General features: G+C 37.6%; 1 protein-coding gene across 1 annotated transcript; it reads left to right on the forward strand.

Annotated features, from left to right (window-relative positions):
* Window positions 1-491: 491 nt before the first annotated feature.
* On the forward strand, window positions 492-23112 carry LOC130918028 (phosphatidylinositol transfer protein alpha isoform-like). Its single transcript, XM_057839880.1, has 12 exons — window positions 492-681; window positions 6280-6310; window positions 11578-11723; window positions 17699-17790; window positions 17953-17960; window positions 18120-18194; window positions 21211-21294; window positions 21429-21506; window positions 21590-21700; window positions 21810-21969; window positions 22466-22514; window positions 22602-23112. Exons 1-11 carry the CDS (start codon window positions 665-667, stop codon window positions 22477-22479), a joined length of 816 nt encoding a protein of 271 aa, XP_057695863.1. The 5' UTR covers window positions 492-664; the 3' UTR covers window positions 22480-22514; window positions 22602-23112.
* The last annotated feature ends 556 nt before the right edge of the window (window positions 23113-23668 follow it).

Genomic DNA, 23668 nt, shown 5'->3' on the forward strand with positions numbered 1-23668 from the left:
GGAGCCCTCTAGCCTAGCATCGCGTTTGCTACAGCGTCACAACAAACACTCTTCTCTGTCCGTGTCAATGACTTTTTTCGCCTCATTCAACCAAAATAGTAACGCATAGTAACGCACATTGTCTCGTTGCCGAAACGGTGACAAAATCCGAACGGAGAAAAAAAAAAAAACGTAGTGCACGAAAAAACGTACAGATTTTGAATGTATGGCGTACACATTTAAAAATCAGTGCTCACTTGTACAAATTACGCCAAAACCGTACAACTTGACAGGTATGTAATTATCATATAATGCAAATAAGATTGCTTAAAAGTTGGTGGGGACATCCTGAAAAGGTGGTAATGTTATGTCCCTACCGTCCCTATGCAACCTGCACCCTTAGTGGCAGCCAATGAGTTACTATGATTACACTGACTTGTGACACTCCTTGAAAACACAATGAGGGAATTTTCGTCACCTTTTATTTTTTGGCACACTTCCGGTACGTGAGGGTAGCAGAACGACGGAGTTACCTGAAACTAGGTGGAAGTCTCCGCCCCTCCATTCAGTTTGTGCTTCATGATCCTGGAAGAAAGCGAACCTTGTCAGGAAAGACTTGAAACACTTTGGAAGAAGCTACTCGTGACTTTACATCCTCTCGTTCGGACACCGGCCAAGCGTCAACATGTTGATTAAAGAATAGTAAGTCATTTGAATTCTCCACACTTACCTCAATTAACTAGACTAGATAGTCTTGTCTGGCATTAAGCGTCGACTGAAATATTAAACTGGCCAAGCTTTTGTTAAATTTCTTTATCCTGTCATTCGTGTGTATGTTAAAAAGACGTTTCCTCTTTACTTGCGCTGTAGTAACATTCAGTGCGTTAAGCCTAGTTTATTGTACAGAAATGCCATTAAGTGACAAATGAGTTTGAGCTAATGAGCAAAAGAAGCGTGTCCTGCAATGTGTTTCCTGTCAAGAACAGCACATGACACGAGTAGGTAGTATTGAGGATTATAGAAGTCCCTAATGTTAGGTATGACGTTGCAATTTTTCAAACATAATAGTTTCAAAACAAACAAACAAAAATCCGTAAATGGCTTGAAAAAAAAACCTAGATATTAATATCATAACTGTGCAATTAGGGTTTTCTGATATCTTTCACATGTATTCAATGTGACTGAAACGTTCACAAATCTGCGTCTAACACTATTCATAATAATAAAATAATAACATTAAATACAAGATTCCTAATCGAAATATGTCGTTAAAAAAGCAGGCTAAAGCATAGGCGGAGTTTGACTTTTGGGGAGGGGGGCACAACATGTTGACGACCCGAAACGCAGTGTCAGCAATTAAATTAACTTACAATAATATTTACAATAATAAGTTTACAATGAGCATTTTTTGTTTCCCATCATTCTAAATCAGGCTGCTTAGGCAATGCTTTTCGCCAGGATCGTCATCCATTGAATATGGTACGCCCGCCGGTGTCGTGCCAATGTAGTTACCCCAGTCTAAAATTGTATCCCCTGGGCGGAGCCATATGGCGGTAGATTTGTGTCTTTATTATTAAAAAAAAGTTGTTTCAATAAAAAAAAGTTATTTCAATCAAGGTATACAGTATATTTTCAATTAAAAAAAAAATAAAGTCACTGCAATCAAAAAAATGCAAAAATAAATTTAAAAAATTATAAATTTGAAGCTGTTTTTCCCTTGATTTTTTTTTTTTTTTTTTTTTGGAGTCAAGTTTTATAATTTGCTACAAAAATATTTTTCAAAAGAAAAATCACTTCAGTCAAAAAAAGAAAAAAATTCAATCACAGAAAACGTTTTTGAATGTGAAAAAAAATATTTGAATGACTGAGGAGTAGGGATTTAAAGTTTGTGTCCACAAGAACAACTTCAGTGGGGACTTGACAGACCTTCTGTGTATATATATATTTTTAAAATAAATAATATCCCAGATAGCAGACAGACATTTAATAAACGTTGATTTTCCATCAAAATCATCAGTATGGTACATCGAAATTTTAGACGTCAAGTGACTTTGAAACAACGTTGTTCTATGGTATGTCTGGCGGTGGTGCTTGGATTAACATTGTTTTATAGTTGACGAACTAATGTTGACAAATGGTTAATTCATGATTGACCGGGAAATATGATTGAAAAGTCATTGAATTATGGATGAGCGGGCGTTTTGGTCGAAAACATAACATTGATTCAACGTTGTTCCAATATTATTAATAATCGAAATGCCGTTTAGGTTTTGTAAGGATTTTAATATTGAAACAACATTAATTGAGGGTGCAAAAGTGACGTTGATTCAACGATACAAGATGGACAGCGGAATGTTGATTCAACATCTTTTCAGCGTCGGTCTGCTATTTGGGATGTACTAGCATATATGTGTATATACTATATATATATTTATGTAAATATGTTTTGACACATTGAGAGAAGCACTTGATGATTGAAAAAAAACCTTCAAAATTATTTATGACTGCCTAGCTTGCTCCCCAAATGTCTCATCAGCTCACAAATATGAGAAACCCCTCCGAAGAGAGTGCATGCCCTTTATTGGCTAACTTGGAACCTATAGCCCACAAATAATTAACGTAATTAATCATCCCTGAGACAAGACATTAAAAACTGGGCGCTAGGGATCGATGATTATACATCCCTAGAATATACCTGCCAACTTTTTGTTATGCATCCACGAATAATGGAGATTAGCCATTTCAATTTGTGTCCTCCCCAAGAAGAAGAACAACGAGGTGAGCGAGAACTTCAGACTTTAGCCCGGGCAGTCTTAAAAAAGAGCATGGGCCAAAGAAATGTTAAATATTTGATTTTCATAGGACTACATCCAGTTGGCTGGGATAGGCTCCAGCACCTCTGCGACCCTCGTGAGGAGAAGCGGCATCGAAAATGAATGAATGAATGAAAGGACTACATCCCTGATCTAATATCATAAAAAATGACTCGGCAACATAGATTTAACTTCAAACCTGGTCAGTTATTACCTGACAACATGTATTTTGTCTCCTCTTACTTCTAAACTATGTAGTTATCTGGATTTTTATGGACATTAAAATCTGACATTTTTTTCCCCACTTGTGTCTGAACAGACCAACATTGTCTTGAAATCAAAGGAATTTGAAAATGAGGCAATGAGCCAAACCGATCCGTAAGGGTCACTTTGGTGTGTGGTTTTTATTCCAATTTATCCAGCACACACAGTTTAACTAATGAGGTGTCTGCTAAAACAAGCTGAACCTGACTGCAACAAACTGATTAGGCTTGTAAAACACCAGATTGGTGAAAATGTGTCCTTTTGATTGGTTTGGAATGAAATGCTGCAACCACTGCAACCCCTTTGTGGAATAGTTTAGACACCCGAGCAATAGAAAGATCTCTCAGCTTCATCTTAAAGGAGAATCATTTGGATTTTCAATTCAAACCATTTTAAGAAGCATCCTTTTTTGTAGTGTGATATGCTGTGACAATAGATAGCATATACAGTATTTTTTTTATACTATTACCATTGCCAAGTCATACAATAATAATATAATCGGTAGGCTAACACCCAGTAGTTAACCATCACCTGACTACTGTACAAAGTACATTGAAAGGAGCTGACATGTTGAATTATTTCTCCTAGAAACGTTAGCCTCAGTCTAAAAACCAGTTTGCTATCAAATGGTATTTTTCTTGAGAAATTTCATTTTGGATACACAACTAATCCTGGAGTTATACATATGGAAACAAAACATCCTTGAGATAGTGTAAAGCGCTTTGCGCGCCTTGAAAGGTGGAAAAGCGCTCTATAAGTGTAACACCATTTACCATTTAACTCATTAAAAATTCAGACCCGCTTGGTAGGTGGGAATTATTTAGCCATTTTTTTCAAGGCGTGTTGGAATGTTCCAATTCCAAATAGGACAGTAATACACACAGTATGCTGAACTTTGTTTCCACCCGAAGCATTTGTCTTTTTTCACAGAATTGATTGATTTGTTCTTTCCCTGTTGCTCTTCTTGAATTTCCTGAGAAACTTGTTTGATAAGGCGTTAGTCTGCTAGGCTGTCTTGAATTACACAAATGCAGCGATCTGATTTAATTCCCAATTTGAAAGTTTAAAGAAGGACTAGTCAACATACACTATTTTAAATGCTGGATACGTTTTCATTTGTTTGTGACATTTTGAAATGTCACTTGATTAGGGTGGGGCATCGTTTGAAATTGAACAATTCTGATTCCGGTTCCATGTTTCGATTCTGGTTCTGAACGATTCTCAATTCCGATTCTTTTAAGAGGCATGGTCCAAAAAGAAAAAAAAGCAGGGTCAAAAAACATAGTTTAAAAATGTATTAGTTTATATTAATGTCTTAATTTCTTTTTTTTTTTAAATTATTATTATATAAATTTAAAATTTACTATTATTATTTATATGAAATTGATTGTTATTATTATTATTATTTATTAATACAATTACTGTAATATGAAATTTATGAATTATATGAACTTCTTACAGGGTAATTTTTAACTTGTATATAAATATCAGTCTTTGAACTGTTGAAGTTTCTTTCCACAGGAGTGCACTTTCATAAAGATGCTTATTTTTCAAAAGCTCACGAAGATAACATTTACTTATTTTATTTTGCCATACATGTACCTTAGGTGGGAGCTACAATGAAACATTAGTATAAATTATTGTATTGATTATAATTTGATGTAGATGAAGCAAAATAATAAGGTTTTCCTATTTCGGAAAACCGATTCTGTTGTGTTTACAGACACATGCAATGTTAATGTTGTGACAATACCAGTTAGGCCAGTGAGTGGCGCTGTAGGAATGTGTACGTATAATGCGGAGTAGAAGAGATGAGAGCGTCTGGCCAGGATGCTTTGTGATGTGATGCTATGTTTTCACTGCTACAAGTTCATTAAAAAAGTAATCAAATGCTTTCTGCTTCTTTCTAAATAAGCAACACAACAACTTCCAAAACCTAACACCAGCGAGTCTCATTTCGCATCTAGTTCTGTCATCTAGTTCTGTATATATGATATGGACTACAGCCCGATGTAATTCATTCATTCATTCATTTTCCATGCTGCTTATTCCTCACGAGGGTCGCGGAGGTGCTGGAGCCTATCCCAGCTAACTTCGGGCAGTAGTAATACGACTTATTCGTACTATTTTCCATCCATCCATCCATCCATCCATCCATCCATCCATCCATCCATCCATCCATCCATCCATACATACATACATACATACATACATACATACGCTCACTCTCACTCTCACTTACTGCTTAATCCGGGGTCGGATCGCGGGAACAGCAGAAGACAGACGTAATATAGTTTTACTTACCAGGTTCTGATGGCGCAGCGTGTCAACTACGTAGCTCTTGCATAATTGGTCGTTCAGCCAGCTTTACATGATATACCTTGTGTTGCAAATGTTGCACTGATCTGACTGGTCTTTTTTTTTTTTGGTAAAGTTAAGCCAAACTTTTGAGCGCCGCTGCACCGTGTCCATGTTTGTAATCAAGTTGCAATGCACAAACACGAGCTTCTTGTGGCTTCTTCTTCATGGTTTTTGGTAGCATTTTTTTCCTGCTCGCCGGCCAGGGCATTGAAACATGGAATCGAAATTTCAAAATTTGAACGGTTCCGGGAGAACCAGAGAGTTAGAACCGGGTCCCATTGATCATCGATGCTCGATGCCCAACCCTACACTTGATTGTATTGAGTTGGGCAGCAACGATATATAAATTATATCTTTTTAATAATTGATTAATACATTATTATATTCAAATATTTTAAAAAAATCATTTATAAAAAATAGGACACACACCACCACCATGGAAATAAACCTGCTAGTTTTATTGTTTTTTTTATGTTGGCAATATTACTTTGCTGTATGTCAGGAAGTGCTGGCGTCAAATTTATCTGTGCTGTTGCCAAATAAATATAATCAATCAGTCAACTAATCAATCAATGAGACAAAATTTAAAATTGAAAGTACATAAAATGGTCAAACATAAATGGATGAAACAGCCCTATAGTACCAGTATATATTATGGTAGGCCTGCACATCAGATTCTGAAGGTCACATGCGCATGAGGTTGATCTGGTAGCAAATCATGCCGAAATCGGATTAAACAAAAAATCCAACACCCCGCTACTGGAAGTAGTATAGCCAAGGAAAACATTGCTATTCGCGCAGACTAAGCTGTTGGTAAAAATTTTGCAGTGTTCTAATGACGATTTTTGTGTTTCTCCCCTAGCCGAATCGTCCTGCCTGTTTCAGTGGAGGAGGTAAAAGACTTTATTTCATACTCCTTTGGTCAGGACTATAAAGTTTAATGTTAGTTAATTCTGATCATTGCATATCTAATGTTAACGTTGATATTTCTTTTCACTGGACTAAAAACATTAAAAGCCTTTTCACTAGAGATGAACCGATTATCGGCACGGACAATTATCAGCGCCGATATTTGGAAATTTGACGTATATCGGGATTGGCCTTTTTTTTTTTTTTTTAAATCCCACTGGCCGATATGTAAAAATCAATTTAAAACTGGGTTATTTCGGCTCAGATGCAGTCGCGCCTCTCTCTCCTGCACAAGTATTCACCCTGTCTTCTGATTGGTTTAAACAGTCATGGTAAATGATGTTACACTTTTATTGCGTCTTTCTGTCTTTTTAAGGCTCTCAAAGCGCTTCACACTCTATCCTCATTTACCTACTGGTGATGCAGCACCAGGAGCGTTGTATCTTGCTCAAGTATACTTGGATCAATTCATCAGGGTTGAGAATCAAACCCATAGCCTCTGGGTTGGGGAACGACTACTATACCACTGGACCATGCAACCTCCTAGTATTCGCTATTATTTTCTAGGGGTGTAACGGTACACAAAAATCTCGGTTCGGTACGTACCTCGGTTTTGAGGTCATGGTTCGGTTCATTTTTGGTACAGTAAAAAAACAAAATGCAAAATATAAATGTGCTAGCTGTTTATTACACACTTTTGTGCTTTCAACAATAGGAACATTAGCCTATACAAAGCTAGAATTCTGCTCAAAAAGTAGTGGGTATTTAAAGATAATCCAAGAACAATTTGCCTTTCAGACCCCGTGTATTGGTCAGCTTTCTTTCTGAAAGAAAGAAGAAGTCCTGTGCTAAAGAGAAAAGCTATCCCAAGGACAAAGATTTTAACATGTATTTTACAAATGAAATTCCTCAATATTTATTTATTTTATTTTGTGTTTATATTTTACAAATGTGATGTAGTATTCATTTATATTGTATATTTTTTGTTGTATAACTTTAGTTCCTATGTGAATATTAGTTCCTACTTGTTTTGTTGTGGTAGGAGGGCTTTGTATTGAACACGGGGCCGTGTAACCCGATCGACTCACAGCCTCGAAAAGTAAGGGTTATATTACGTCAGAAACTCGTTCGGTATGCGTCCGTTCTGAACCGACTACCACGTACCGAAACGGTTCAATGCTATTACATGTACCGTTACACCCTTATTATTTTCTATTCAATTAACATGCTTTGGGCATTTCAATGAAGTCCAGTGTATGCATTATTCAAATTTTTTACACCAATTTTTACAGTTTTACTGCAAATGAATATCAGCTCCAAAAATCGACTATCGGCCCCTCTAACTACTAATAATTGGTATCGGACCTGAAAAACCCAGATCGGTTGATCTCTACTTTTCACACAAGTGTGTCATGCTAATGCTCATGCTATTAGTTAGAAGTGGTGACCAAGCAGCTTATGGGCCTCAAAATGTTACTCTGCTGTTATTCGTCTGTGCACATAAGAGAATTAGTAACATTAAATATAAAATAACCATATCAAGCCAAAGAAATACAAACAAAAAATTCCGGCAAGAGGAAAAAAAAAATACACATAATTGAAGCATCATTCGTCTAAAGAGCAAGAGTGCCCTCTAGTAGAGAAAATAGTTCCTAGTTTGATTAGTAGAATAGTGAACAGTTCCTTCATAGTTCTTATTATGAAATTAAAAGGATCCTATCTCAAGGTTTTCCGTAGTCAATCGGTGCCAAATAAAAACTGGGAAAGAGGTCGAAATCTGCGCTTGTTGAGGGCAGCGCTCTATGTCAAATCCTTCATTTTTTACGGTGCTTTGAAGACGCCACGTGATTGAACAAGCCAGCGTGATCATAGAATGGCAAGCTATAGTCTGATTATTACAATGGAGTCATGTGATTATTATTGCGACGTCTCATTAATGAAACTGGTTGAGCCACTGTTGGATTCTGGCAAAAAAGAAGTAAAATATGTAAAATAAAGAGGAAAAATGTGGCCTAAAGTAGCAGAGTAAGAGTTGCATTTCTTCTTCACAAATCTACTCAAGTAAAAGTAAAAATTATGTCTTAGTAAAACTACTCTCTAAAAGTTTTTTTTTCTCAGAAACTTCATCAAGTAAATGTAATCGAGTGAATGTATCGTGTTAGTACCCACCTCTGGCGTTTACTTTGGTATTTCTGATCGTTTTCTGCTGGCCGTTGTACTACAACAGTATAAAGATATGCTCAAATTATGGTTTTGGTATGCCACCCCCAAATTTTAAGTGTCACTATCTATTTATTCACCACTGTGAAAACATTCTCGAGCCGCCAGTATTGATTTTTGTGTATTAAGGTATACAAGATGATAAACTCAAGATGAAATTCTTGAAAATCCCCAAATCCAACACCTTTTTTTTTTTTTATAACGTTGTTTCATGGTCTCGAAAAAGGTTTTAGCTCGACATGTGAAGCCCAACGACAACAAGTTCAACCTGTTTGCTGAATGCAGTTGAGTGTTAGTTAACTGGTAGACCTGAAATTTCTCAGACTTGGATCACATCCTTTCGGCAGAGAAAGAAGCATTCTAGTTTTACCTGGCTAGTGACATTCCAATCTTTATACTCAACTTGACATGAACCACTCCTCTTCGTTTAAATGATATACGTATATTTCTTGATTTATGGTGGAAAGATAGCCAGTAAATTTATACATTTAATTATCCACTGATGTAGATGGCCAGGATTTATCATGGTAAAGTCTAAGGTTTGTCTGTGCCTTTTCTCCTTTTTCCCCCTCAAAACTCTATCCCTGAGCTGTCAGTCCCATAGTGATGAGTCCTTCTTCTTGTGTCGCTTGCAGTAGAGCAAGGTTTGTTAGTAAACGAGCAGTGGAGAAAGGCCTTGAGTACTTAATTGTTTTTTTTTTGTGTGTGAATATTTTGTTTTAGGTATTTCTTTAACCATCTAAAGGAAAACCGTTCAGTTTCCATAACAACTAAGTTAAGAATGTTAAGTGGACTCCAAATATACAGCACATTATCTACCTTATATTATACACATTTTCATCTCATGAGCTACTACGACCAACCCAAAAGGATGTACGTATAGTAAAAAATTTAGATAATCACATAGGCCAACCCCCCCATCCCCCCCAAAAAACAAGTGAAAAGTGAAACATTTGGTTATTTATTAAGAAATGCTCACATATCAATGTTTTTCTTTATCACTGAAAAATAAAGTAATTTAATTGTAGGTAAACAACAAAAATTAACATTGTTTTACTCATTAAACCAAATATATCAACAAAAAGGCATATTGTAACTGAGGAAAAAGTTAGGACACCTACCACATAATAGCTAGTGTTACCCCCTTTGGCTGAAATAACTTCAGTGAGATGCTTTTTGTAGCTATCTACAAGTCTGAAGAAAGTTTGCCTCACTCCTCAATGCAGAATACTTTCAACAGTGAGATGTTTGAGGGGTTTCTTGCACGTACAACCCGATTAAAGTCACCCCACAGCATCTCAATGGGATTAAGATCTGGGCTTTGACTCGGCCATTCCAGGACTCTCCATTTCTTTTCAGCCAGTCCTTGGTGGATTTATTGGTATGTTTTGGGTCATTGTCATGTTGCAGTGTCCAGTTTTGCCTCAGCTTTAATTTTTTTTCACAGATGATCTTACATGTTCCTTAAGCACCCTCTGATACACGATAAAATTCATGGAGGATTGTATGATGGTGAGCTGGCCAGGTCCTGCTGCATCAAAGCATCCCCAAACCATGACACTTCCACCTCCATGCTTCACTGTTGGTATGAGGTTCTTTTCCTGGAATACTGTATTGGGTTTTCGTCAAACATGTCCTCTGTTCTAGTGTCCAAATAATTCAATTTTAGATTCATCTGTCCAAAGAACATTATTCCAGAAGTCCTGGTCTTTGTCTACATTCACCCTGGCAAACTTCAGTCTGACTTCATGTTCTTCTCGGAGAGCAAAGGTTTCCTCCTTGCTCACGTCCCATTAATGTTAAATTTGTTTAGTCTCTTTCTGATTGTAGAGGCATGAACTTTCATATCAACAGTAGCAAGAGCCTGATGTAGGTCCCGTGATGACATTTTAGGGTTTTTGTAGACTACTTTTAGCACCTGGCAGTCTGCTCTCGGGGTTAACTTGCTTGGACGGCCAGACCAGGGCACGTTGGCAGTTGTTTTGAATGTCCTCAACTTGTATACTATTTTCCGGACAGCGGAATGGCGGATTTTATATTCTTTTGAGATCTTTTGAAATCCCTTACCAGACTCATAAGTGTCTACAATCTTCTTTCTGAAGGCCTCAGAAAGTTTCTTTGATCTGACCATGCTGTTTTTCTCACTTCAACAGTCAGTCACTGTTAAAAGTATTCTGCGTTGAGGAGTGGGGCAAACTTTCTTCAGACTGATTTCAAAGACTGGTAGATGGCTACAAAAAGCGTCTCCCTGATTTCAAAGACTGGTAGATGGCTACAAAAAGCGTCTCCCTGAAGTTATTTCTGCCAAAGGGGCTAACCCTCGCTATTAGGTTGTAGGGTGTCCTAACTATTTCCTCAGTTAGAATATGCATTTTTGTTCATATATTTGGTTTAATGACTAAAACTATGTTAATTTTTGGTTGTTTACCTGCAATTAAATCACTTTCTATTCCAGAGATAAAGAAAGACATTGATATGTGAGCATTTCTTAATAAATAACCAAATGTTTCATAGGGTGTCCTAATTTTTTCACGTGACTGTATATGACACACTGGCATTGTAGAACTCCAGCAAAATGAAATCACTGCATGTACTGTAAAAACAACAGCACAACAATTGTGACTTAAGTGTCTTTTTTCATGTCTTTATAGTATTTTTATGTTTGAGGACCAAAATGGAAACAAGTCTGCCGTCTTTATTGTTTTCATCCTCCGTCTTGTCACTTAACTTGTGAAGTGCTTTTTGTTTTGTGCTGTTTTGAAATAACTTCAATTTGATCACTCACTCAATCAATTAATTAATCAATCAAGCAAGCCCCACAACTGCGATGATGATGATGATGATGATGATGATAAGAGAGTTATGCAAGTATGCAAGTTATGTATGTAGTTAGAAATTAATGAAAGAATCTGATGGTGTGTTTGTCATTAAATTTGCTTGATTTTAAATTGGCATAATCAAATTCTAGTCAAGTCAGTGTTTTTGTTATTATCATTTAGGAATCCAAATAAATATAACTCTTGTCTTGCAGTATCAATTGGGGCAGCTGTATACGGTTGCAGAAGCCAGCAAAAACAATACCGGCGGAGGAGAGGGTGTTGAAGTGCTGGCCAATGAGCCCTATGAAAAAGATGGAGAGAAGGGACAGTATACCCACAAGATCTACCACCTGAACAGGTTATTTTGCATGTCAATACTGGAACATTCATTGGGCCAAAAGGAGCAAACAAATAAATTGGTTTACTTTTCATTTGTATTTTACAGGTACATCTAATAAACTTGGAATATTTATTTAATTTCAATATCGTCGTCAGTCATTTTGGAAAATTAAACTCATATACGACATTGAATCAATACAAATACAACTAGGCCCAGATGTATTTGGACAATGACACAAGTTCTGTTAGTTTAGCTGTTTATGTTATTATAATATCTAATAATATTAGACATATTTATTTCCAAATTGGAACAACGGTTAAAGGGAAGGACAAAATTTTTTTATAAATTACATTCATTTGAAAAATTTTACTTCAGAGAATCTAAATATGCAAATCATAAATTTCTTAGGATATTGATAACGGAGAAATTGTTTAAACCTTGAAAATGATAAAGCTCATAGGTGCTGCCATTTTGGAACGACCCTGACGTCTGTTATACCAATGGTCCTTTGTGCTGGAGGTAACTTATTGACTGCCAGCCATGATGTATTTATCTGTGTTGTTGTCCAATATTTTGTAAAATTAACGTTAATTAACGTTTAAAGTTCCAGCTGTGCGCTTATTATTACGTTACTGTTCCAGTTGTTTCATTAATTCCTAGTTGTGTTAATTTTGTTTTTTCCCCAACTTTTTTTAAATTAAATTTTCACACATTAATGGGATAGGTACAGGCGGAAAAAAAAGTTTGTTTTCTTTTAAACCATGAGTTTGAATGACATTTGATTTAATGACTCGCTGTTATTTCTCATTGTCCGGTATGAGGTGAATGTAAGCTTATGTATTTGCCTACACAATGTAAGTGCAATTTGTTCAATAGCAGTGTTAGAGCAGTCCAGGTCTTCAAAGAATGATGTACCCGGACTTTGTACGACACAGACTGACAACTGATTCAAATTGATTTATCATTATACTTCTACTCAGCATCGTTATTTGGAGATATCTGGAGGTCACTATTAAGTATAGCTGATGTGTTAACAGTGACAAGTTAGTGCACAAGGGTTGCAGGCTTTTTAGCTTCTGATCATCAGATCTTCATGATATGTCATTTTATATTGTTTTGACGATATAAATCATCATAACATACATCACTTCAAAAAATACTGTATCATGTTGCTCCCCTAAAAAGCCTTCCAATATTACACTGGTCTGACAGATTTAGTTTTAAAAATCATCCCGAAAGGGCTGTCTGTCAAATCAATTGTATCCCTAGTCGTATTGAGTTCATTTTGTCTACACTTATAGATTAGTTGAATTTTTCTTTTATCCCAGACAATTGCTTCGGTTTTTTTAATTACCTGGCATGTTTCAGCGACTAGACTACTTCCGCCTTCATCATAGTGTCACTGGTTTTGGTCTGACGCGTTTTATCAGCTGATGGATGAAGGTGTGACTCACTTGTCAGATTTGACAGGCGAGTCACGCCCTCTGCTGACCATTCACTCTTCCAGGATGCTGGTCTAGGTAGTAGAGAGCATGTAAGAAGCCCCCTCATCCCTGTTGATGGTTCTCAAGCCCTGCTTGCGGATTTCAGTGGCCTCCCACATCCAGCGCTGATGTTTGTTTTCTTTGGTGTGGATGACTGTGGTCCGTCGTGGTTTTATTGGGACTGGGATCTGGCACTCACAGATCAACACTGCAAAAACTCAAAAGAACTTGCTACAGAACTCACAAACCTAAAAGTACAGAAAGATGAAATGTTCATATCACATGATGTCATTTCACTCTTCACAAAAACACCCAAACAGTCCACTATACATATAGTGCACGACAGACTAATTGCAGACAGGACACTCAAAAAACACACAAATCTAACATTACAGGACATCACCAAGCTAGTCCATTTCATCGCCACTTCACATACTTCCAATTCAGAAACACCATCTACAGACAAACGGAAGGATTCGCCGGGGGAGACCCACTGTCTGCTATCGTGTGCCGTTTCTTAATGGAGGATTTGGATAAGAAAGCACTCGCAACAGCCCCGGATGAAAACAGACCCACATTATGGAAACGCTACGTAGACGACATTCAGGAAAAAGTAAAAACAGGACATACACAACGACTCACGGACCACCTCAACACCATAGACACCACCGGCAGAATCAGATTCACCAACGAAGAGGAAACGGATCAATCCATAGTAGGGCTGCAGCTATCGAATATTTTAGTAATCGACTGAAAAGTCTATCGATTAATCGGATAAAATATATATATTTTTAAGTAAAGAGCAATTATAAATATACATGAGAAAAAAAGACATTTAATCCAATATTGAACCATTTTCAGTCAATCAATGTCTTTATTTTCAATGTGCAATGTTGAAAACAGCCAACAATTGCATCTAAGATGTGACTAGAAAATAAAATTCAATGCTTTCTCTCAAAAAACTTCTAGATCTTATAAAAAAAAAAACAATTTCTTACCTAAAAATGTAATTACGCTTGATAACACACATCAAAGCTACGTGTTTTTCCCACGTGTTTCAATTTAATTTCCATTTGTGTCGAGCTATTTTTTAGTTCTCGTTAAGTTATAAGTTAGTCTAAACTGTAAGTACTGATAGGATTTTGAGTTTTTGCAGTGTTCAAAATAAATGTATGATACCTGCTGTATTGGAGCACATTAGGGACAGTGCTACTTGGTGTTTTATTCAGCAATGACTACTGAGCTAAAACTGACAGTTAGCTTTATTGTGTTTTAATTTTACACCATCATCACTCTACAGCGCTGTTTTTACAGATTAAATAAAGCCTGTATGTAAGACACGTTAGCCACACATCGACAGTGGTCATAATCAATAGAAACCTAGCCCCCCGAAGGGCTAATGTTACGTGAGCGAGTGACAGTAACGTTATATTTATTAGCGATGAGAAGTGTACTACTTAAAGATGGCGGCTGTTTACTAACGCTGCCCAGACGCGGCTGAGTCTGTCATTTTGCATCTAGTCCTAAATGCATGCGATACAGTGCCTTGCAAAACTATTCGGCCCCCTTGAACCTTGAAACCTTTCGCCACATTTCAGGCTTCAAACATAAAGATATAAAATTTTAATTTTTTGTCAAGAATCAACAACAAGTGGGACACAATTGTGAAGTGGAACAAAATTTATTGGATAATTTAAACTTTTTTAACAAATAAAAAACTGAAAAGTGGGGCGTGCAATATTATTCGGCCCCCTTGCGTTAATACTTTGTAGCGCCACCTTTTGCTCCAATTACAGCTGCAAGTCGCTTGGGGTATGTTTCTATCAGTTTTGCACATCGAGAGACTGACATTCTTGCCCATTCTTCCTTGCAAAACAGCTCGAGCTCAGTGAGGTTGGATGGAGAGTGTTTGTGAACAGCAGTCTTCAGCTCTTTCCACAGATTCTCGATTGGATTCAGGTCTGGACTTTGACTTGGCCATTCTAACACCTGGATACGTTTATTTTTTAACCATTCCATTGTAGATTTGGCTGTATGTTTTGGATCATTGTCCTGCTGGAAGATAAATCTCCGTCCCAGTCTCAGGTCTTGTGCAGATACCAACAGGTTTTCTTCCAGAATGTTCCTGTATTTGGCTGCATCCATCTTCCCGTCAATTTTAACCATCTTCCCTGTCCCTGCTGAAGAAAAGCAGGCCCAAACCATGATGCTGCCACTACCATGTTTGACAGTGGGTGTGTGTTCAGGGTGATGAGCTGTGTTGCTTTTACGCCAAACCTATCGTTTTGCATTGTGGCCAAAAAGTTCAATTTTGGTTTCATCTGACCAGAGCTCCTTCTTCCACATGTTTGGTGTGTCTCCCAGGTGGCTTGTGGCAAACTTTAAACGAGACTTTTTATGGATATCTTTGAGAAATGGCTTTCTTCTTGCCACTCTTCCATAAAGGCCAGATTTGTGCAGTGTACGACTGATTGTTGTCCTATAGACAGACTCTCCCACCTCAGCTGTAGATCTCTGCAGTTCATCCAGAGTGATCATGGGCCTCTTGGCTGCATCTCTGATCAGTTTTCTCCTTGTTTGAGAAGAAAGTTTGGAAGGACGGCCGGGTCTTGGTAGATTTGCAGTGGTCTGATGCTCCTTCCATTTCAATATGATGGCTTGCACAGTGCTCCTTGAGATGTTTAAAGCTTGGGAAATCTTTTTGTATCCAAATCCGGCTTTAAACTTCTCCACAACAGTATCTCGGACCTGCCTGGTGTGTTCCTTGGTTTTCATAATGCTCTCTGCACTTTAAACAGAACCCTGAGACTATCACAGAGCAGGTGCATTTAAACGGAGACTTGATTACACACAGGTGGATTCTATTTAACATCATCGGTCATTTAGGACAACATTGGATCATTCAGAGATCCTCACTGAACTTCTGGAGTGAGTTTGCTGCACTGAAAGTAAAGGGTCCGAATAATATTGCACGCCCCACTTTTCAGTTTTTTATTTGTAAAAAAAGTTTAAATTATCCAATAAATGTTGTTCCACTTCACGATTGTGTCCCACTTGTTGTTGATTCTTGACAAAAAAATTAAATTTCATATCTTTATGTTTGAAGCCTGAAATGTGGTGAAAGGTTGCAAGATTCAAGGGGGCCGAATACTTTTGCAAGGCACTGTAACTATGAGACGCATCGGACACTACCTGCTACTAGCATCATGCGGGCATAGCTTTTAGCTACGTCGGCGTAGTTTGTAGCGGCTGTCGGCTGCGGTAAGTTTTTTTTTTTGGTTTTGTTTTATTGCTTCTTTCTTTACGCACGTGACCTCAGCGCGTTGTCCCGCATTAGAAGTAGTCCGGGCAAAACGTGATGCTTGGAGCTGGCAAAATTAAACGATTCCTCGAGGTGAATAAAATTACTCGGATCAGTTTCTAAACTCGAGTTACTCGAGTTGCTCGAGTATTCGTTTCAGCTCTAATCCATAGCCTTTCTGGACATAAACCTACATCACACAGACAACGGAGACATCATAATAAAAGTACACAGGAAATCCACACACACCCACCAGTAGAGGAAAAGCACATAAAACATGCACTAAAAAGTTGTCAGTATCCACAGTGGGCAATAGCAAAGGTGTAGGACAGGATAATAACAAAAACAACACAACACGGGGGGAAAGAAAAAAACAAAACAAGAACACAGAGATATGGGGACGTTGCCATACGCTAGAGGAGTAACGGAACGTAACCAAAGAGTCATGAAAACAATACAACATAAACACGCCAGTCAAACCACACACACAACACTCCGCCATATATTGGTCCATCCAAAGGACAAAATCCACCAAGAAAACAAATGTAACTCCATGTATGAAATTCCATGCAAATCATGCATCGGTGAGACAGGGAGGAGCTTTATTACAAGAGAAACAGAACACGAGAAGGGGTGTGAGAAGGGCACAGCAAAAGGACAAACAAGGGCAATAAAAGAACAAGCACAACAGGAGCATCACAAGTCAGCCATCACTGATCACTGCAAAAGAGAAAACCACATTATGGACTGGGAAAAGGCCAGAGTCATTCGCACCGAAGAAAACAAACATCAGCGCTGGATCAGGGAGGCCATTGAAATCCTTTTGCAAGCGGGGCTCGAGCACCATCAACAGGGAAGAGTGGGGTTACATGCTTTCTACTACCTGGACCAGCATCCTGGAATAGTGAATGGTCAGCAGAGGGCTTGACTCGCCTGTCAAATCTGACGGGTGAGTCACGCCTTCATCCATCAGCTGATAAAGACGCGTCACCGTAACACCAGTGACACTCTGATGAAGGCGGAAGCGGTCGCCGAAGCATGTCAGGTAATTAAAACAACCTGAACAATTGTCTGGGATAAAAGAAAAATTCAACTAATTGTATCACTAATTGGAACGTATGATTCAAAGTTAGCAAGCTTCAATTCTTAGGCAACGTTTTTTTCTGTGTGTGAATTTTTTGCTTAAAAATATCTAATTGCCTCTCCAGTAAAGTTCCACGATTAGTGAGGGCACTGGCGCCAAAGGGCTCTCTTGAGATTCATGAAAAGGCCTGGAATGCATATCCCTACTGCAGAACCAGTGAGTCCAACTAAATAATACAAAAATAGTTTCACACAGATTAAATTTACAGTTTGAGATTTATTGCATCTGAACTAGAGATTTGTGAATATAAATATGTAGTAACTTCAAGTCTCTTTTTTTCCCCCTGCTATATCCAATACTCGTGGGCACCCCATAAAGTTCTCACTGTAAGTAATTCTTTCAGTTTTGTTTCTACATTGGGTGAAACAATGATGAAAGATGGTGATGGTGGTAGACAAAATATAATGCTGTTGTAATTGCTTAGGTTAAATGTGTAACTTTACAACACATGGAATGTTATTGGCCCTTGTGTCCTGTGTTTCCAGAATGACTACTTGAAAGACAATTTTCAAATTAAGATTGAGACATGGCACAAGCCGGACATGGGAGAACAGGAGAACGTAAGTTGTGCTGTTTTCTTTGGCCATTAGTTTTACCCCACCTACAGTACCGTGAAACATTTCCAAGATATGGACCTCCAAAATGTCAAGAAAGTATTCAGTCATTAAAAAATACAGCATTTTTAAAGGATAAATATGTCTACAAATTGTACAGTTATGCTATTTGTGAGTGCAGATTATGATAGATAGGGTCGGAATACATACAGTATATGCAGCAATTTACAAGTATGTACTTACCTTGAAACAAAAGATGTAGGCCTCCAAACATGGTCCAAAATTTACTGCCCAGTTCCCGGATCCTAAAAGTGGGTCTGGCACCCAAACCTTGAAGGGCTACAAGTCAAAACCTATATTGAGTTCTTTCATTTGACATCGTAAGTCACTAATCGTATAATGCTTACTAGTGTGCTACTTACAGGTTGAACACTGTGACGAAGAGCGCATACCTTCTACTTGCTAATTCCTCGCCACATGCAACAATGAGTCCACAATTAATTAATTAGCCCTAATACAAAAAATACAAAATATGTCTCCAAGGGTCGATGTATTTGAATTATATCTACCAACCCCCCCCCCCCCCCCCCCCCCCCCCCACACACACACACACACACCAACATCAGCCTGTAAAAATCAGACAGGAGTCACTAGGGAGGGTATGAATTTACCAATTATCCTGAAAAATGGATGCGTTCTAATATTATTTAGTTGAAGCAACATTTTAAACAAAAAAGTGTTTTGCTAGCTGAATTTGAATAAGATTTTTTTTGGGGGGGGGTGAAGGTGAATTACAATTTCAGAAAATCGAATTGAATGTCATAATCATTACAATCATTACATTCAGGTTTGTTGAAATGCAGTTTCAAACTAATATATTCAATTTCAATTTGCTGTATATTATTTATGTGCCTTTTTAAATTCAAATATTCAAGTCAAGCAATACAATTTTAAATCATATTATTCTGATTCATTTTTTTAATTTCACCTAGTTGAGTTGAGCATATTAAATTCAAGTTCTGATTAGGGATATTCCGATCGGATACAACTATTTTCGGAGTATCAGGCAGTATCGAATTTGGTCACAAGATCGCATCCGATCCAGTAGTCACGTGTTTTCATTACCATCACGATTTTCGGCTGCTGTAAATCAAGCTACTAGCCAGGGGTCGGGAACCTTTTTGACTGAGAGAGGCATGAACATCTCATATTTTTAAATGTAATTCCGTGAGAGCCATGCAATATGTTAAACTAAAAATACAAGTAATGTACAGTATGTATTTTGTGTAATTTCAACACTTTTAAAGTACAATAAGTCTCTGATTTCTTTTTATTAACATAGTTATGCTGTTGCTAATCAGTGATGAGTATTTCTTACCATTAATGCGACTTCTGGTGCTGCATGGTTTGCTGATGGCTTTGTAGTCTGGTTCATGCAGGCGTTGAGAAACTTATGCACGGAGCACCATCAGTGCACACCGAAACAAGTTTATCCATCGGTAGATTTTTTTCTTTACCAAACTCAGTGTAGGACTTGAATAAATCCTCCCCTCTTGTTGGCCCTTTCATAGTGAAAACCTTCCAATCACGCTGAAGTGCGATAAATAGCTTAAGTCTGTTGACTCATCCAAAGCGACCGTATTGGCCCGAATATAAGACAGCCCTAATTATAAGACCACCCCCTCTTTTTTCAAGACTCAAGTTTGAAAAAAGACTTTTTGAACACCAAATTAATTTTTTACAGAAAATAAATACAGTGCATCCGAAACAAATGATTATAACAATATATTTGAGAGAAAAAGCATGTTATTTTGGCTCATTCAAATCTTAATATCTGAACATTTAAATATGTACACTAAAGTGCAATCACATTTGTAAATGAATGGCTTCTGGATTTTGAAATGCAAATAAACCAATCTATTGTGATAAAACAACAAAATTGCAATAACTGCATCAACCATCAAAGTGAAGTCTAACTGTAACTGTAGTCTTGAAACAAATCTTAATGAGGAAAAACACTGCAATAAAACAATGCAAACCGGTTAACCATGAGAGTAGCTGAGATCTGTCATGACAGAATATCGCTTCAATGATATCTGGCGCTATCTAGTGTCGTGAAGGGGAGAATAGCTGAGGGCTGTCACGACAGAACATCGCTTCAATGATATCTGGCGCCATCTAGCGTCGTGAATGGGTATAATGTCTAGACCGTGAATATAAGACGACTCCCTTTTTCAGTCTTATTTCAATGCAAAAAACACCGTCTTATATTCCGGGCCAATACGGTAGATAGATAGACACAACGACATGTACTGTATGTTTGCCACTTTCCCACTAAAATTACTGCGAACCCGCTTTCTAGTTGCAGGTTGTAGTATATGGACTACGTGTCCCATGATCACCCTGGGCTCAGGCAGCCAATGGCATGGGACTTGGGGGGTTCTAACGTAGCACATCTAGGTTGCTATTTGATGATATCTAGTGCAAAGTGCGGGACTGTTGTCGGAGCGTTAAAAAAGTTAACATACGCCGTAAAAGTCGCGTCTGCTCATTGCTGCCCAACACCATCGTATGACCGGTGACCGTCGCAGTTTCGCGCAATGCGTAAAGGAGTATAACGAAACTTTTTTTTTTTTTTTAACAATTAAAGATTTGTCTGCGAGCCAGATGCAGCCTTCAAAAGAGCCAGATCTGGCTCACGAGCCATAGGTTCCCGACCCCTGTACTAGGCAAATATGTCGTCTGAGACTACTGCTCTTTATAAACTAATGATAAAAAATGTTTTGTAATACTCTTGATGAGGTCCCAGTTAAGCTCTATTCATGCAAAAAATGATTTTTTGCATTATTTTTATTGGTATAAAAATATAGGTATCGGCATCGGGTTGGGATCAGCTAAACATATCGGGGCATCCCTAGTTCTGATGGTACCGATTTACCTCCATATGTTCCCCTCTACATTGTTTTAATATACAAGGTCCTTTATTAGACTTTTTGACTTAGTTTTAAAGGTCTCATTGCAGATACATGGACTAGAGAAAAGTGAGTGGGAGAAAGTTGAAGTTGTAAATATCGACATTGCTGACAGAAATTGTATAAGTCCGAAGGTAAGAAATAAAACCACCTTGGTGCAACACGGTTTTCATCTCGGTCCAATTGAAATAAATCATTTGCTTATTTGGTTGCTTGAAATACTGTGTAAAACTTTGTGTTTAAACGTGCACATAAATTTCCTGTTCAGGAGTACAAAGAAGATCAGGATCCAGCCAAATTTAAGTCAGAAAAAACGGGAAGAGGGCCTCTCGGACCAGAATGGAAGGTATACATTATCAGTTGAAAGAATAATAGCATTTGAATGAAATAGTCAATGATTAAAACATTTTTTTGCATCCATATTTTCAGAAAGAAGTTCAGAACGACCCCACCTGTCCACATATGTGTGCCTATAAATTGGCCACAGTAAAATTCAAGTGGATGGGCTTGGCGGGCAAGATAGAGAGCCTGATTCAGAGGGTTTGGAAGTCATATGATCATACATGATGATACATGATCTGCCTTGGAAGTGCATGCTCGTGCATTTTCATAGTCTAGTTGTTCATCTATCATTTTCTCCTTCCTGCAGGCTCAGAGGCGTCTCTTCACCCACTTCCACAGACAGCTCTTCTGCTTGATCGATAAGTGGATTGATCTTTCAATGGATGACATCAGGAAAATTGAGGATGACACAAAGAAAGAACTGGATGAGGTGACTAAACAGTATATTACTGTATTTTCATTACTTTGTAAGCTATTCATTATCTAAATATGTACTTCAATTTATACATACCGCTGTCATTTTCCTTATCAAGCCTTCTTTAATTTGTCGTGAAAACTTTGAATAATTGATTTGGAGATGAAAAAGCAATGTATTTCAATTGGTTACAAAATGTATTCCAAAAACTTTGGGGCACTGTACAAATTGTGAATAAAAACTGAATACAATGATGTGGGAGTGCCAATTTTCAATATTTAATTCAGAATAGAACACAGACAGCTCAAAAGTTTCAAATGAGAGGAAGTATCATTTTTAGGGGAAAATATGTTGATTTTACGTTCCATGGTTTCAACAAATCTCAAAATAGTTGGGACAAATTCATTTTCCCTACTGTAAGGCCTCCCCTCTTTTTATAACAACCTGCAAACATCTGTTGACCAAGGAGACAAGTTTCTCAAGTTTATTCTGCACTGTAATGATGCATGTACACAAAATGCCTGTTTGTAACATGTGTCTTTTCATAGATGAGGCAAAATAGTGAGTGCAAAGGCATGGACATGGAAGAATAACTGGGTAAACCATTTCATTTGTAAATATTGATCAATAATTCACACGTTTTACATACCGTTTTGTCTTTAAAAAAACACATCTGCTTTTCAGTTGGCGTTGTCATGCAGACACAACCCCTGACACATTGAATCAAGAGCTCCTCCACCAAATCCAAGAATACTACAGTTCCTACAAGTTACAAGATAGTGAAAAATTCTGAAGTGATAGTTTTAATGTATTTATTTTATCTTACAATACAGTGAAGCATATATTGCTTTTGAGGTTTGTTTTGGCATGAAAAATTGTAGGGGTATTCTTAGCGGCAGGTTCCTATGCCAAAAGTTTGTTGGTCTAATAAAGTCCCTAATTATAAGTATTTCCATTTAAAAAGGCCATGCAAAGAATGAAGGAAATGCTGCTAAAATTAGTTGTTGACTGCTTACCTTTTGAAAAATATTGAACTTTTGGTTTCCTTTTTTTGGGGTTGGACATGTTGTTGTCATTGTCATTGTTCAGATTTGGCAGCCTATTCTGATGTATATTGGGTGTAATGATATTAATTTTTATTTGATCTGTTGATGCTGAAAATACAACTGCTCATTAAATGGACACTTTCGTTTTTTCCCCTTTGTCTCATTTTCAGAATCAAAACTAATTTGAAAATGAACAACTCAGCATTTTGTGTGTAAAGATCATTGGTGTGTTAGGTTTACCAAAATATCACTGTTAGTCATGTCACTTTATCGATTTTTACTTATCAGGTGACCCATTTCTGATATGGCACTGTTTACATTCATGGAACACATGAACAATGACATGTCAACAACAGCGACAAAATGGAAGTAACGGTACATTTTGCGCGAATGGTCATTTTTGGGGTGCCAAACAAAAGAGGGCGTCTCATGAGAATTCCAGTCGTTAGGGTGTATGAACAGTGTCAGTGTGTCAAACGGTTTTGACTGGACAGTGCGCTGAAGAAACTAGCGCCATGCAAAGCTACCAGCAATAAAAGAAAAAGCCTTAAAGCCTTGCTCAATTTTTGCTGCCTTTACTACATGAAGTTTTTAGCGCTTGTCATATATATATATATTTAAAAAAAAAAAATCTTCATACAGTACAATAATGTGCCTCTAATGGCGTACTGCACGCATGCTACTTTGAGACCGTGACGTCGCATC

The sequence above is a fragment of the Corythoichthys intestinalis genome, chromosome 6 (genome assembly GCF_030265065.1).
Source record: "Corythoichthys intestinalis isolate RoL2023-P3 chromosome 6, ASM3026506v1, whole genome shotgun sequence".
Classification (NCBI taxonomy): domain Eukaryota; kingdom Metazoa; phylum Chordata; class Actinopteri; order Syngnathiformes; family Syngnathidae; genus Corythoichthys; species Corythoichthys intestinalis.